The sequence below is a fragment of the Corythoichthys intestinalis genome, chromosome 9 (genome assembly GCF_030265065.1).
Source record: "Corythoichthys intestinalis isolate RoL2023-P3 chromosome 9, ASM3026506v1, whole genome shotgun sequence".
Lineage (NCBI taxonomy): Eukaryota > Metazoa > Chordata > Actinopteri > Syngnathiformes > Syngnathidae > Corythoichthys > Corythoichthys intestinalis.
The window spans coordinates 12888413-12906701 of NC_080403.1; the positions used below are offsets into that span (position 1 = coordinate 12888413).

Sequence of the window (18289 nt, forward strand, 5' to 3'; positions counted from 1 at the left end):
AAATGAGGCGACATTACAAACAATGTTACAGTTGTCGAATGCAGAAAGGCTGACACGGATTTTGTTGTTACAAGGAAACACTATAAGGTAATTTTCCTCTAGTTAGGTTATAGACCCTACCCACATGACGTCACAACTCCGCTCTCCTGACTGGTGCCGCCCACTTGTCCGTCAACACATCGTGTTGACCTGTTACGGCTACGTACATTCCTCCTATTTACGGCGTGTTTTTCTGCTCGTTAACATTAATAATCAAAATGGTGAAGGCGTGTGTGGCGGTCGGTTGCAATAACAGAGAAGATAGACGGAGAGACTTGAAGTTCTACCGGATTCCGAGAGACACGGAGAGGAGAGAGCGAGATGGGCTGCTGCAATTCGACGAGAAAACTGGGCTCCAAACGATTACCACAGATTATGTAGTAGTCATTTTATATCTGGTAAGATGCATTTAATATATATTTAGAGGGTTTTGGGCTGACAACCACAATTAAGATCATTGCTAGGCTAATCGCCGACAACATACACGTATGTATGTAGTGAGAGTGCTATCGCTAAACCATATAAACATTAAAAGCCCTAGCTCCATTGACAAATGACATGAAATACATTAGACTTGACAGTGGATGTTAGCAAGAACAAAAGATTTTGAATTGAAAATTTCGTAACTCACCTTCCGAGCACAAGATTCCTGCCGAATTTTTGTGTACGAGGACCTGTTTCACCCAACCAGCAACGTAGCATTTATAAGCCTCCAAGCTCTTAAAGTTTTTCAAACTTTCGTGAGAATAGGCTGATTTTGTGTGGACAAGATAGTTGTAAATATCAGGGTCAGGCGAAGACAGCGGGTCGAAAAACATCGATTTAGGCATCAAATATGGATCTGGCGAATGGATAAACTGAAGCTTTTCCACATAACGCCTTTTATGCAACACATCCAGTGAGTTTACGGCATCAGAGAGCACCAGGTCTTCCATGAAATGCATTTTAAATTCCTCGATCAATTGAAACCAATGCTAATACAGAGACAAAATGACGGACAAGTGGGCGGAACCATACAGCGAGCACGTGGTTTTGTGACGTCGGTGGGTAGGGTATATAGTTATGGTACTGTATTATAAGGTCATCGCACCTGTATATATAAATGCAAATAGTATGTCTTTTTTTTTTTTTTTTTATTGCAGATATTAATCGCAATAAAACTTGTGGACAACATGATTCCATTTCTTGTTATATTTAAAAAAAAAAAAAAAATGGTGCATATGAAAAACGGGTCAGTAAATCACAATTTATAAAACTATTAGAAAAATATTAAAGAAAGTGGAGCATAAATCGAGCCTTCCATCATCAAGGTAGAATGCAGGTAGTCTCGATATATGTCCATCAACAAAAGTGTTGAGAGTCACATCAAATCGTCTTCCCTTGGCTTGTAGCGTTTTCCACATGTAAACAAACGGACAAAAAAACGTGTAACATTTGAATTTTTGCATTATCGGTTAAAAGCCCATGTATGACTGGTAGTTGATGAGTGTTTTCCATTTCTTTATCGTTGAAGCTAATGCAAAGCTAATGATGTCTCAGCTGTGATGCAACACAAAATTGTAGTCAAATTGAACATATTTGTACCTGTTATTGCTCTGTGGTAGCACTGTCTTGGTTCCACATCTGTGTTCATGAACATAAAATTCCCATATTCATGTATTAGGACACATTCAACTGGATGCTTAGGAGCTTTTCAGGTCCCTGATTGCGTTTCCATCCACTGCCATTAAATCAATAAAATACAAACTGATTTTGGTTGTGGCAACTCTTAACCATTTCCTCATGTTGTCCTCCAATGTCGCGATAATGGCAGATGGATGCGGCATTTCCAAATGGTCTTTTTTGAGGGATTTTGATGAGTAATTCCACGCCAGGTCCACTGTTTTTTTTTTGGTTAGAGAAAGTGTGAAGCGGAAGTCGCGAGCAGAAATGCAGAAGTAAAGCGGAAGTACCTCCGAAACTTGTCTGTATGTGCATTTTTTTATGAAAATACTGTCCCAATAATAAACTTTATGTTGATCTGATCACGTGGTCTCCTCCCTTTTGCGGATGCGCATCCACAGGTGTACGGATTGCATGAGCAATGTATGCATTGGACATTGGGCATCGTGGCCCGCACGCAATTGGTCCACAGTGGAGCTGAGTGAAGCGCACACGGAGTGAATGGAATTTGGGGGTCAGTCTCCCAATTCATTTGAATGGGACCAAAGTTGAATGTTTTAGCCATAGTTCCAAAAGGTCTGTTCAATAAAAACAACACTCTTCATCCCCAAACAAACAGCATAATTACAGAGAAACGCTGAATTAACCACATCATCTAAGGTCATTTTTAGTTCGCCTGTCGTGAATATAAAATTTTTTATTTGAGTTGTCTAGGTTATAGGTTAATGTTAGAAAATGATGATCAAAGTTCTGGTCCCACTTACTTGTAAATCACAAACATGTGGTATAGTATTTGAACTGAGGTGTGTAGTAGACTTTTGATATACATTGGTCCCTGACATTTTTCTGATTGAAGAACAACAACAACAACAACAAAAACACTAAAAGCTTCACATGGAGATTAATAATTGCTAATCATAAGGAGGAAAATGGAAGGAAAGAAAAGTGATCAAGTTTGGCTTGACTTTAGGTACATTTATACAGTATTTTGCTTAAAAAACATACTGTTGATGTTAAAGTACACCTATCGTCTGAAAACAAATTGATTTAACAATTATAAATTGTTAATGCCGACTCATAAATGTTCTTTATGGTTTTTGCAGTTATTGGAGAAAATGTAAAAATGTGTGGTGTTTAATTTTGAAATACTGGCTGCTACTACTACACTGTACCTTACATTGTAATGTATTGTATATTATTGGATCTTATTACAGTATTTTGACCTTGTTTGTGCTATGAATGATGTTTTGAGCCCTGTGAGAGTGTAAAAGCGGCAACTTTCTGAAAAGTGGGGGCCAGACACCCCTGCAAAAATATTTTGTCGCCTCCATGTGTTAGCAGCATTTAGTCAGCACATAGCAGAGATGACTGAGGTCTTATCCAAACATCACAACTGTGTTCCCACCTTGCACGTCTTCCTGTAGGCGTGCATTTCTGTGTGTTTCCAAGCATAAAAAAGGGACATCCTTCATTTGAAAAATATCATCTCTATAGACCCTACCCACCGACGTCACAAAATCACGTGATCGCTGTATTGTTCCGCCCCCTTGTCCGTCATTTTGTGTCTGTATTATCAATGGTCTCAATTGATCGAGCAATTTATAATGCATTTCATGGAAGACCCGGTGCTTTTGGATGCCGTAAACTCACTGGATGTGTTGCATAAAAGGCGTTATGTGGAAAAGCTTCAGTTTATCCATTCGCCAGATCCATATTTGATGCCTAAATCGATGTTTTTCGACCCGCTGTCTTCGCATGACCCTGATATTTACAACTATCTTGTCCACACAAAATCAGCCTATTCTCACGAAAGTTTGAAAAACTTTAAGAGCTTGGAGGCTTATAAATACTTCGTTGCTGGTTGGGTGAAACAGGTCCTCGTCCACGAAAATTCGGCAGGAATCTATCTTGTGCTCGGAAAGGTGAGTTACGAAATTTTTAATTCAAAATTTTTGGTTCTTGCTAACATCCACTGTCAAGTCTAATGTATTCCATGTCATTTGTCAATGGAGCTAGGGCTTTTAATGTTTATGTGGTTTAGCGATAGCACTCTCACTACATACATACGTGTATGTTGTCGGCGATTAGCCTAGCAATGATCTTAATTGTGGTTGTCAGCCCAAAACCCTCTAAATATATATTAAATGCATCTTACCAGATATAAAATGACTACTACATAATCTGTGGTAATCGTTTGGAGCCCAGTTTTCTCGTCGAATTGCAGCAGCCCATCTCGCTCTCTCCTCTCTGGGTCTCTCGGAATCCGGTAGAACTTCAAGTCTCTCCGTCTATCTTCTCTGTTATTGCAACCGACCGCCACACACGCCTTCACCATTTTGATTATTAATGTTAACGAACAGAAAAACACGCCGTAAATAGGAGGAATGTACGTAGCCTTAACAGGTAAACACGATGTGTTGACGGACAATTGGGCGGCACCAGTCAGGAGGGCGAAATTGTGACGTCACGTGGGTAGGGTCTATATGGTAAAACAAGTCAAGAGACAGTCATTCCTTGGTTTCCCCTTGGCATGGGCTGGGACTTGTCTATTCTCCACAATGCTAAAACGATCCCAAAGATTGAATCTCTTGAATCTTTTGTCTGAACTCAAATTGGGTAAAAAATGACCGAAACCGTTCAAAACTGCAAAGCATAATAATGTGTTTTCAGATATAATAAATATTAACATTCACCCCTAATTTATCATATCAATTCAATTAATCAGCTAGGCCAAGAGGAGGTGGTTAGCTTTACATTCGGCTCAAGATGATTATGATAAAACACTCAGGCAGTATGTACACCTCACCGGTTGATGCCCTGTTTTATTCAACCATGAAAACTACATAGGGTATTACAGTAGTCAATATTGAAATTTTGCTATATTTGATAATATTAGTATAGAATTAATAAATAATGATGTCACACATAACATGGAGATAAAACAACCATTTTCAGATTTTTGCTTTGCTGAAAAATTTGCCAATCAAAAGCTTGTGTCTACATCTACTTCTTATGTTCTTCTAATGTATCTATTAAGTATAAAGTAGTATGGATGCTTTGCAAACAGCTTTACAGATGGTGCATTTTTCATTTCTTTCTAAAGGGGAAAACTGACAACCGTTAGAGGGTCAACATTTACTGTTTACCACAGATACATTCAAACAGTCAATTGCACTGTATGCTTTTCTTTAGCATTAGTAGGATTACTCCAAAATTATTGCAGTTCTTGCAGTGCATTGCATCAACATTTATTCATTTCTTACTTGAACCCTCCCTGCCCCCCTGAGCCTCTGCAGTCTGCAGTACACGCTGCAGTCTGTCTCACTTCAGAGCCACTGATGCGCACTGATGCCATTCACCAACTGCCCGAGCCCTTGTGGGATTTGAAGCATTTATCACATCTATTTTGACACTTGTTTGAGTAGGACTAAATGCCTGCACGTATGTCTGCAACACCTCATGCATCTTGGGATGTACTTACCATCCTTGCCCAACCCTCTTTGATATACTTATGCACTTTAAATCCACTTACACACTCATGTTTTCATGTTGTTTCTTAAAAAACATTTTAATGATCAGTCACACAATTCCACAAGATTCCACTGCATTATGTACATCAACAATTTTAGAGAGTGGGGCAGAGCAACTTGCTTATTTCAATTTGGCGCCCTGAAGCGATGGTTGCTCTGAGGATGGTAGGGACTGACGTCTTCGAGAGGGTGGGGCTTAAAGCTTGGTTCTTAATGTGCGTTATTTATTTTGTGTTTATTTTTCATGAACCTCAGTGAGCATCATGAAGTGGACGAAGTTGGAACGCGCGTTAACTGTTTAAACATTTTTTTTCAAGCGGTCTCTCAATCGTCGCAAGGCAACGTGCATTCCGTAGAAATTTCAATATTGCCCCCCCGTGCCGTGGTCATGTTCCTGCCTGGCAGTCGATTGTTTCATGGATAAACAACTTCAGCCAGGCAGACCGGCGGGGAGATATCAAAACAGGTTGCCTCACCACGTCAATGTTTTGGGGTGTTCTTGCTGTTCGCGGTAGGCCAGGTTTCTTTTTCTTTACATCACCCGTTTTCCTGAAGTTGTTTACCAATGAAACAATCAACTGCCGGCCAAGAACATGACCACGAGGGGGGGGCAAAATTGTAATGCCCACGGAATGCATGATGCGTTGCGAAAATTGAGCGACCGCTTGAAAAAAATGCCTCAAAACCGAAATAGCGTTCCAACAACTAGGGTTCCTGAAGAATAAACACAAAATAAATAACGCACGTTAAGAACCTAAACTTCAAGCCCCACCCTCTCGAAGACGTCAGTCCCTACCATCTTAAGAGCAACCATCGGCAAATATAAATAAGAAAGTTGCTCTTCCCCACCCCGTTTTAGGTAGATTACACACACTTAGATTAGAAAAAGTTATTAATGGAGAGTTCATTACAATACACAGCATCCCTCTTCTTCCCTACAGCGCTTGAATTGGATCGCATTAGATTATCAGGAAATTATATTGAGAAATGTTACCTTCACTTTGATAACACAGTAGCAACTACATGCTTACTGTACTTTTTTGATCCCGACAAATATGTTCAACATATTGTCGTCTTTTAAACACAACCCTCCACTTTGTTGTATTGTTCTGTCTTTCAGAGCAAGGACATTGGAATCCAGATGCATGAAGAGCTGGTGAAGGTCACCAATGAACTCTACACTGTGAGTAAAAGATTGATCTCATATTTAATCACAGCTTGTATCACATCCTTTGATTTGTCTGCATTCTAGTTTTTCTCATATTTAATAACACTTGTGTTGTGACTTTTGAGTGTGGAAAAAAAATGTCCTGAAGCCTCTTGTCTCAGACATGGAATGTCTTCAAGTTGGCACGTGTATTCCTCAAACTGCTTTTCTGATATACAGTAGTATACACACAACCCCTAGCAAAAAGTATGGAATCACCAGTCTCGCACGAGCACTCACGCAGACATTATATCATGTAGAACGAACTCAGATGAAAAGCTTGAAAAAAAAAAATACAGATTCTTGACTATTGTCACCTTGTCCAATGCAGATTCTTGACTCTTGACAAGGTGATGATGCTGGAACTTTTGTTTGGTGCTGTTCCAGTGAGATTTACAAAGATGACTGCCTGAAGAAGACATCAAAATTCCCTCAGTTGTTGATGATATGGGGCTGCATGTCAAGCAAAGGCACTGGGGAGATGGCTGTTGTTAAATCTTCAATAAATGCACAAGTTTACATTGAAATTTTAGACAGCTTTCTTATCCCTTCAATTGAAAATATGCTTGTCATTTTCCAAAATGACAATGCATCATGCCACAGAGCTAAACTGTTAAAGCATTCCTTGGAGAAAGACTAATCCAGTCAATGTCATGGCCTGCAAATAGCCCAGATTTGACCAGATTCAACCCTATTGATAACGAATGGTGAAATTGAAAAAAATGGTCCACAGCAAGGATCCCACCTGCAAGGATGATGTGGCAACTGCAATCAAAGAGAGTTGGCACCAAATTGATGAACAATACTCAAGTCCATGCCTCAGAGACTGTGAGCTGTTATAAAAGCCAGAGGTGGTGCGACTAAATACTAGACATGTGTTTTGATTGTTATTTGTTTGTCATGATTCCATATTTTTTCCTCAGAAGGGTGTGATTCCATATATATTTCCCTGCACCTGTTCTATAAAATTAACATTTACTCACCACCACAATGTTTTTATTCATTTCTTTTAGTGTTTCTGAATGCTAAAGAGTTGCAATTTTTAAATAATTTATTATTTTTTTTAAGCTTTTTATCTGAGTTTGTTCTACATGATAAAATGTCTGAGTGAGTGCTCGTCCGAGACTGGTGAATCCATACTTTTTGCTAGAGGTTGTATATAATATATATATATATATATATATATATATATACAGTGCCTTGCAAAAGTATTCGGCCCCCTTGAATCTTGCAACCTTTCGCCACATTTCAGGCTTCAAACATAAAGATAAGAAATTTAATTTTTTTGTCAAGAATCAACAACAAGTGGGACACAATCGTGAAGTGGAACAACATTTATTGGATAATTTAAACTTTTTTAACGAATAAAAAACTGAAAAGTGGGACGTGCAATATTATTCGGCCCCTTTACTTTCAGTGCAGCAAACTCACTCCAGAAGTTCAGTGAGGATCTCTGAATGATCCAATGTTGTCCTAAATGACCGATGATGATAAATAGGATCCACCTGTGTGTAATCAAGTCTCCGTATAAATGCACCTGCTCTGTGATAGTCTCAGGGTTCTGTTTAAAGTGCAGAGAGCATTATGAAAACCAAGGAACACACCAGGCAGGTCCGAGATACTGTTGCGGAGAAGTTTAAAGCCGGATTTGGATACAAAAAGATTTCCCAAGCTTTAAACATCTCAAGGAGCACTGTGCAAGCCATCATATTGAAATGGAAGGCGCATCAGACCACTGCAAATCTACCAAGACCCGGCCGTCCTTCCAAACTTTCTTCTCAAACAAGGAGAAAACTGATCAGAGCTGCAGCCAAGAGGCCCATGATCACTCTGGATGAACTGCAGAGATCTACAGCTGAGGTAGGAGAGTCTGTCCATAGGACAACAATCAGTCGTACACTGCACAAATCTGGCCTTTATGGAAGAGTGGCAAGAAAAAAGCCATTTCTCAAAGATATCCATAAGAAGTCTCGTTTAAAGTTTGCCACAAGCCACCTGGGAGACACACCAAACATGTGGAAGAAGGTGCTCTGGTTAGATGAAACCAAAATTGAATTTTTTGGCCACAATGCAAAACGATATGTTTGGCGTAAAAGCAACACAGCTCATCACCCTGAACACACCATCCCCACTGTCAAACATGGTGGTGGCAGCATCATGGTTTGGGCCTGCTTTTCTTCAGCAGGGACAGGGAAGATGGTTAAAATTGACGGGAAGATGGATGCAGCCAAATACAGGAACATTCTGGAAGAAAACCTGTTGGTATCTGCACAAGACCTGAGACTGGGACGGAGATTTATCTTCCAACAGGACAATGATCCAAAACATAAAGCCAAATCTACAATGGAATGGTTCAAAAATAAATGTATCCAGGTGTTGGAATGGCCAAGTCAAAGTCCAGACCTGAATCCAATCGAGAATCTGTGGAAAGAGCGAAGACTGCTGTTCACAAACACTCTCCATCCAACCTCACTGAGCTCGAGCTGTTTTGCAAGGAAGAATGGGCAAGAATGTCAGTCTCTCGATGTGCAAAACTGATAGAAACATACCCCAAGCGACTTGCAGCTGTAATTGGAGCAAAAGGTGGCGCTACAAAGTATTAACGCAAGGGGGCCGAATAATATTGCACGCCCCACTTTTCAGTTTTTTATTTGTTAAAAAAGTTTAAATTATCCAATAAATTTTGTTCCACTTCACGATTGTGTCCCACTTGTTGTTGATTCTTGACAAAAAAATAAAATTTTATATCTTTATGTTTGAAGCCTGAAATGTGGTGAAAGGTTGCAAGGTTCAAGGGGGCCGAATACTTTTGCAAGGCACTGTATATGTTTTTTTTTTTTGTTTTTTTATGGGAAAAGTTTTCCCATTTTTCTCAGATCAAAGTGCTGAATTTGCGTCACAGTTTGCCTTCCTAGATTAACGGTCGAGGGTTCATAAGTGTCATTTTGTCATATAGTGCAGCATTTTATTGATCTGTAAAATCCAGCTGCAAGTGGAAGCTTGTAAAAAAAAAACAACAACAACAAAATAATAGCCGAGTGCATCTTTTTTCCTAGACAATGCACTTTTATTTCTTTATTATTCTTTCCTCCATGCTGCTTTCTTTGCTGCTCACATATTACATCTTTTCTCAGCCCTGTCATAAACATCCTTTAGTGTATTTTTATAAGCCTTTTCTGCAAATGTTCTTCTGTTTTTTGATGTGTCACATAAGAAGGTGTACACTAAATTACACAAGCCTAGTGTTTAGCAAATTTATTAGAGGACCTGTCATTAAAAAGTAGAGAATTTGCAGGATGATAAAATTCTTTAATACAGACTTAATTACATTCAGTAAGCTCTTGATGTTTTGCCATGCTGAAAAAAAAATGAATTGCTTTTTTTATTTATAGTCAAATAAGTCTTTTTTTCTTGTTTTTTCATTGTAAACTGAAGCTATTATTATTGAAATTATAAACAAAAAACTGGCTCTACAGATGTAATACAAAGAGGACTTGTGTAACATGCGTGCCCCTTGTCATACTTAACATTCATTCAATTGAAAAAAGGTTCATCACTCATGAATAACTCCTAATGTGCTTGAGCTACCTTTAATCATGATTCTCATCATGTTGAAAGTACTAAATTACTGTCACGCCCCCCAAAATAAATAAGTAAACATGTCGTAGTCCAACAAAAAAATAGGCATATATAAATTATTATAGTTTGTCTCCAACATGCGGTGCCCTAAAGTCATTACTAATCCTCACATTCACTTATCCGAAAGGAATCAACGGATAGAAAGACTTGTAGTTCTTAAAAGATAAACGTTATGAGTTAAAATCATTTGATATTGAAACCCCTCTTGATGTTTTTTTAATATAATTTGTAAAATTAGTTTAACAAGTAGGTCGCCATTGTTGTTGATGTCACAGGGCGGTGACGTCACATGGTTACGCTGCCGGGCTTCCAAAGTATGACTCTTACGACATAAACATGTCATCCATTCAACCCTTTCAATTTGAATCTGAGAGGAACATTAATGAGCATGACAGTAGTTTTGCAAAAGCAAAATGAACAGGAAAGAGGGGATGAGAAAGAGACGAGAGTAGGGAAAAAAAATTGTGTTCTGCCAAAATGTGCTACACCGGCGAAACGTTCTACAAGAGGCAAATTTGACACCCAATGTACTACCGCGTGCTTTCAGCTTGTTTTGTTTAGATGCATACAGACAGGACATACTAAAGATGACTTGAGAAAATACAACAAAAAGGATTTTGAGGCAATAAAAAGGTAATAAAAGACTCAATAAAACACAAATAATAAGTACTCGTCGCTTTTAACCGATGAGCTCGTGTGTTGAACGTCTTGCCGCGTAGAAGGAATTGCAGTAACCCGGTAGTATTCATCGAGTGACCGTGACAATCTACGTCATCACCCCGAGCATCCATTGCGCGCTTAAAACATGGCGCCCTCCAAAGGTCAAAACATGTACTAAATATTATAGATTTTTAAATTAATGGCAATATTTTATGTGTTTCTAATAACATACTTTGGTAAAAGAGAAAAATTGTGACTTATTAGAGCCTACAAGTCTTTAAGTCAGAGGTTCCCTTGATACCTTTCTCATGCGAATTTTGGCGGCTTTGTCTACTTCAAGGAAAGTATTTTTAATTGCACGTGTTTGCTGCAACCAGGATCCTTCACAGTACTGTGAACATAGAATCAGGGTTTGGTTTTCTGCATTTTGAGTCTCGTGAGCTAAAACCTGCTTCATCATTTGCCAGCTGGGGAGAGCATTTTTTTCATCTGTTGCTATGTTAGAGTGAGAGGCCAGTAGGAGCAAAATACTCTAAAGACAGAGTTGCTGATACATTGCCAAAATGGGTTTAATTGACTGACTGATGAACAGTTTCATTTAATCCTGGCTAGCTGGTAACTTATTCCGACACTAGTCCACACACTTCCAGAGTTCCGGTTCGAAGGAGCCCGCCCCCACACGCACACATAATTACACACTTTAAGTCAATTCTGACAATACACACAACAATAAACATAGATTTGTTTTGAGTCCGAACATTTTTCTATGCACACTGCAATCCCATTTTGACAATGGAGCCTTGTGCTAAAACAATGAGTTGAGATGCTGGTCGACCCTCTAGAGGGATTATCCAAGTGTCATAACCTCAGAGGCATTCAACTTTCACACGTCCTTCATATTCATAGGAAGGAATTTTCATAGGCGTTAAAATAATTTTGTCTCAGACTCTGAACTAAACCCTTGTTAGTGTTTCTTTTTTTCAGAAATAGCGAGATCAATATGGTCGTCGCTTTGCAACACATGGTGATTTTTTTCTAACAGTTTTCATTGGCAGGCAAGAAAACTGTGAAATACCCAGCTCAGGAGTCAGACATGAAACGGCGTAAGCTAAAATCATATTTTAAGTCTGCCAAGGCATGAAATGAAGAAGGTGCGTGAAGGCTTTAAAGTTTCCTGTTGATGTTTTCAGCAGCAATTCCCTGCTTCATCTCGTGTTAATTTCCGGCTACGCAGACTTAATATCCATGGTTAGATCAATAAGGTTGATCTTATCTTTTTGATGGACCACCTGCTGTCTGTTGGCTGCTCCCTTGTTCTCCTATTAATAACAACACAGATTTAGAAACTCAGCTGGAGAGTTTGTTTCCTTCATTGCTTCAGTCTGTCATTCATGCGTTTTTTTCCATTCACAGGCAGCAGGAGCACAGTCATTTTAAAACATATATGTCATTGAGAACAGGTACGCTTAGAAACCTGGGTTTTGCCCATATGATAGGTGCAAAAATTCTAATAAAACACAACCGTACAATATTTGTGTATAAAGGATATAAAGATTACTACTAATAATAATTGATAAATATCTAGCAAAAGAATATTTGTCTTTCTAGATTTAGGCATCCAAAGGTGGCGCTTATTGGTTTATTTTTTTTATTTTTATTATGGTTGTGATTGAGAGATCCAGTGTTGTTTTTGGCAGCCCTTTTAATTTTCGTCTTAGTCTTTTGGACGATAATCCATCCATCCATTATCTTCCGCTTGTTCCGGGGTCGGGTCGCGGGGGTAGCAGCTTTATCAGGGAAGCCCAGACTTCCCTCTCCCCAGCCACTTCAACCAGCTCCTCCGGCGGGATCCCAAGGCGTTCCCAGGCCAGCCGAGAGACAGTCTCTCCAGCGTGTCCTGGGTCGTCCCCAGGGCCTCCTGCCGGTGGGACATGCCCGGAACACCTCTCCAGGGAGGCGTCCAGGACGCATCCGAACCAGATGCCCGAGCCACCTCAGCTGGCTCCTCTCTACGCCGAGGAGTAGCGGCTCAACGGTGCAAGCCATCAAGTCCCTCCCGGATGACCGAGCTTCTCACCCTACCTCTAAGGGAGAGCCCTGACACCCTGCGGAGGAAACTCATTTCTGCCACTTGTATCCGGGATCTTGTTCTTTCGGTCACGACCCAAAGCTCGTGACCATAGGTGAGGGTAGGAACGAAAATCGACTGGTAAATCGAGAGCTTTGCCTTTTGGCTCAGCTCCTTCTTCACCACTACGGAACGGTGCAGAGTCTGCATTACTGCAAACGCTGCACTGATTCGCCTGTCGATCTCCCGCTCCCTCCTACCGTCACTTGTGAACAATACCCCAAGATTCTTATACTCCTGCACTTGGAGCAGGATTTCATTCCCGACCCAGAGAGGGCACGCCACCCTTTTCCGACTGAGGACCATGGTCTCAGATTTGGAGATGCTGATCCTGATCCCAACTGCTTCACACTCGGCTGCGAACCAATCCATTGAGAGTTGGAGGTCACGGCTTGATAAAGCCAACAGCAGCATATCATCTGCAAAAAGCAGATATGCAATGCAGAGGCCACCAAACAGGACACCCGCAACACTTTGGCCGCACCAAGAAATTCTGTCCATAAAAGTTATTAACAGAATCTGTGACAAAGGGCAACCTTGGTGGAGTCCAACCCTAACTGTTGTGATGTTGTCACCAAACTGGACCCCCTCAACGCTTCGGCTGCACCTAGAAATTCTGTCCATAAAAATTATGAACAAAATTGGTGACAAAGGGCAGCACTGGTGGAGTCAGACCCTCACTGGGAACGAATTTGACTTACTGCCGGCAATGGGGACCAAATTCTGACACCGGTCGTACAGGGACCGAACAGCCCTTACCAAGGGGCTCGGTACCCCGTACTCCCGGAGCACCCCCCCACAGGACTCCCCGAGGCACACGGTCGAACGCCTTCTCCAGATCCACAAAACACATGTACTGTAGACTGATTGGGCAAACTCCCATGCACCCTCGAGGACCCTGCCGAGGGTGTAGAGCTGGTCCACTGTTCCACGGCCGGGACGAAAACCACACTGCTCCTCCTGGGCGGATCTCATCTACCCCCGGGGCCTTGCCATCGAGGAGCTTTCCAACCGCCTCAGTGATTTCAACCCCAGAGATCGGAGAGCCCACCTCGGAGTCCCCAGACTCTGCTTCCTCAAAGGAAGGCGTGTCGGTGGAATTGAGGAGGGCTTCGAAGTATTCTCCCCACCGGCTCCCGACGTCCCGAGTCGAGATCAGCAGTACACCATCTTCACTATACATCGTCAACCTCGTCTCGTCAAATGAAAACTGGCATTAGGCTTGTTATGTTTTAGTCTCACAAAACACGTTTTTAGCTCGTTATCGTCTCGTCATTGTCATGAAAAAATGTTTGTTGACGAAATATTTTCATTATATTCATTGATGACAAAATCAACACTGGAGAGAGCCATAAGCGTTTCATTCGGCCATTATGGGTCAGAATTTACTGATGGCATTTCAATTGAAGGCTCATTCTCCTCTCAACAAAGCCGCGTCATGACTAGTGACGGGATCTGTCGTTCACTTGAGTAAACGAATCCATTCCTGATCGTTCAGTAAAAAGATTTGTTCAAACGAATCGTTCAACGAATCGTTCGCCCCCCCTCATCTCCCTCCCCGCCCAAATGAATCGTTCGGTTAGTGAACGGGAAGTGACGTTGCCGAACGAATCACCAAAGACCGCTTCGCAGTATAACTGAACGGGAAGTGACATTCTTGGTCCCTCCCTCTCTCTTGCACACAGGCTCCTCATTGACCGCTCGTCGTAGTTTCAGTAATGAGTGACAGGCAATATCATTCTGCTTTCACAGACAGCCTCGTCTCCCTCCCGCTGCTGCAAAAGCGAGGGAGAACTTCCGCGTCGTCTGTCCTAGTTCTATGGGCTCAAAGTCATGGCTCGTGCTTGCATTTCGATTGAGGACACGGTTAAACATTTTCCTTTTGTGGGGGGGGGGTTGGGGTCGGGGGCGCACGGACTTTCTTTAGCATGTTCTTGATCACATTTACAATGCTGCTGCTACCAGCCAACGCAGCATGCTTGCTGTCACGAAAATAAAAATAAATCGAAAGTTTAATTTCTAAATATGGAACGACCAACACATCATATTTACCTCTCGCTCTGTTGTATTTTTGTTTTTATGCTCATCACTATTATTTTTAGTTACTATTGTTAAAACTATAAGTGTAAATAGCTAGTTGTCGAATGTGCTGCTCTGAAATAAAGACAATACTACATTTTGATATTTGACAGTTTAATTGCAAATCAGTATTAAGATGATCGTATTGAATTTTTGCACTGGTATTAATAAATAAAATAATCCGGTCAACTCCCCTGTCATCCCCGCATCTCAGATCGTCAAATGCTGACGAGAAATGATTGCTTGCTCTTTACGATGTCGCCTTTCTACCCTCATTAGTCTGTTAAGAAAAATGTAGACATATTGCGACATCTCCCGTGTCCGCGTGTGTTGTTTTGGGGCGCTTGAGTAGCGCATGATGGACGGATTGACATAATTTGTCAAACCAACCGACACGCTCTGACACGAAAAAAAATAAAATAAAACACTCGGAAAAAATTGACATGTATATACAGTTTCATTGCAAATCAGTATTATGGTGATCGTATTGAATTTTTGCACTGGTATTAATAAATAAAATAATCCGGTCAGCTCCCCTGTCGTCCCCGCATCTCAGATCGTCAAATGATGACGAGAAATAATTGTTTGCTCTTTACGATATCGCCTTTCTACTCTCATTAGTCTGTTAAGAAAAATGTAGACATATTGCGACATCTCCCGTGTCTATGTGCGTTGTTTTGGGGCGCTTGAGTAGCACATGATGGACGGATTGACATAATTTGTCAAACCAACCAACACCTGACACGAAAAAATAAAATAAAACACTTGGAAAAAATTGACATGTATATACCGTTTCATTGCAAATCAGTATTATGGTGATCATACTAAATATTCTTTTTTTCTGTGCACATATGAGGTAAATTTCGCTGCCATGACGCAACCTTATAGTGACAGTTCTTTGCCCCCTTCATTGCCGTCACGCGACCGCAGCTCAGCTTTTGCTTGCCTCGTAGCTACCCGTGTTTTAAATTACTGTAAATTTGATAGTATGTCGTAATAGGTAGTTGCGAGTCTGTTGAGAAAAGTAGTACACTAAACCATGCTCGCTAGATTTGTGTGGTGTTTTTGTCTTTTTGAGCTGCATTTGATAGGCTCCACGTTAACAAATATGTGACCTTTCCTTTCATTTTTTGATTCGTTCACCGCATAGTCATTACTGGAAAGTCAAGTTAGCAGCAAGCTAGGTCAGGAACCGGAGGACCGAGTCACTGAACGGGAAGTGACAAAACTACTCTTGCCCCCCTGCCTGCACGCTGGCTGCTCATTGGCCACACGTGGAAGTGAGTGACATACGCCCTGATTCTGTTTCCGGTCCCTCCCCTGCCCGCGATAAGGCTGGCGTCTGATTGGTCGTGTGCGATGTCAGAAGACGCTGCCGCTTGCTCAACGCCCTCCCACGCAGTGAACAAGCACCAACTTCATAGAACGAATCAGTGCAGATGGTGATTAGTTCGGTCTCGTTCACCCAAACAATTCGTTCAAAAAGAACGAATCGTTCGCGACCGATACAACACTAGTCATGACCCGTCCCCTGCTGAACAAATATGAAATGTTCAATGTCAAAACTTGCAGCGAATTTTTGTATACTAACTTTGATTTCACGAGCGTAATATAAACACGTTTGGATGCAATTTTTCTTGCTTTTCTGCTAAACCTTTTTTTTATTTTTTTATTTTTATTTTTCACTAACCACTGGAGGTACACTTAAGCTCATTATGTCGACCCATTTTATATACACTTGTCCTTCTTAGGGTTGTTGGTTAATTCAGCTCTTCCAGCGTGCATTAGGCAAGACATCTCAAACAACTTACAAAATACTTTTTTGTACAATATTCCTGAGTTTTTGTGAAACAGTTGTGTTTCTAAGTGAACAGTAATCGCAAGCCTTTTGACTAGGGTTGTTCCGATCATGTTTTTTTGCTCCCGATCTGATCCCGATCGTTTTAGTTTGAGTATCTGCCGATCCCGATATTTCCTGATCCGATTGCTTTTTTTTTTGCTCCCGATTCAATTCCAATCATTCCCGATAATTTTTCCCGCTCATATACATTTTGGCAATGCATTAAGAAAAAAATGAATAAAACGGGCGAATATATACATTCAACATACAGTACATAAGTACTGTATTTGTTTATTATGACAATAAATCCTCAAGATGGCATTTACATTATTAACATTCTTTCTGTGAGAGGGATCCACGGATAGAAAGACTTGTGACTTTGTATATTGTGACTAAATATTGCCATCTAGTGTATTTGTTGAGCTTTTAGTAAATGATACTGCAGCCATGCCCCAATGCATGATGGGAAGTGGAACCATGATGGGAAGTGGAACCATGACTGTGCGTCGTGCTACCAATGGATATATATTTTCTGCTTTGGGAAATAACTTAAGATGTGAAGAGAAAGATCAATTGCCACCTTGCTTCCCCACATTGCTTCCCATGACATTTCTTATCATAGGGAGAGGGATTGCAAGGCCTTAGCCAATTGAAGAAAGGCCCCAAAGGCTGCCAAATTTCCCTCTACTCATTTAGCGCTGCCTTGTATCTCTCTATATAGGTAAAACGGCGTCATTACAGATTGAGCGCAACAACGAGTGAGAGTGTCGTGCAGCGCATACATTAATTGCGTTAATTATTTTAACGTGACACATTTTTTAATAAATTAATTGCCGCCGCTATCGGGATATTTTTGATAACCCTACCTTAAGCCTAAACTAAAGACTCTGGATGATTGTAACATTATTATATCTGTAACGTTAAATACAATTAGAAAACGACTTAATTAAAATATATATATATATTTTAAAAAAGGCATGGCCGATATTTTTTTGCCAATTCCGATACTTTGAAAATGACGTGATCGGATCCGATCGATCGGGACATCTCACTTTTGACATTTTTAATATCAATTCAAGCACACATTTAAAGGTTTTGCTTAGCTTTCTCACTTCACACTTGTACGCTTTGTATCTGAATTAACTTAAAGTGAATGAATTATTGCCATTATTAGTTCCTTAGTTACTGACATTTCACAATATGTTTGCACACACTTGTGTCGGTATGATATTCTGACAGTATGATAACCTTAACCTAAAATATTACCGTAACACGGTATTGCAGTTACAGCTCTAAAATGTTTTACTTTGAGATATCTGGGTTTAAAAAAAACAACATTTTTTTCCCATTGAACACAATTTTCATTTTTCAAAACATATTAGCAAATTGATACATAAGTATAATGTTAAGTTAAAATGAATTTTAAAAAAATAACAAAACAATCTAAATAAAATTAGAACAAATGCAGTCATTTAGGTGAGCCTAAACCCATAGCCACAGCTGAA

The 18289-nt window shown here is 40.4% G+C and overlaps 1 protein-coding gene across 3 annotated transcripts in view; it reads left to right on the top strand.

The window, feature by feature from the left end:
* srgap3 (SLIT-ROBO Rho GTPase activating protein 3) overlaps nt 1-18289 on the top strand; it is a 140314-nt gene that overhangs the window by 51309 nt on the left and 70716 nt on the right. For all 3 annotated transcript variants that reach the window (XM_057846139.1, XM_057846137.1, XM_057846140.1), the window contains one exon: nt 6352-6414. In XM_057846139.1, coding sequence (XP_057702122.1) covers nt 6352-6414 — 63 coding nt within the window. The remainder of the gene's footprint in view (nt 1-6351; nt 6415-18289) is intronic.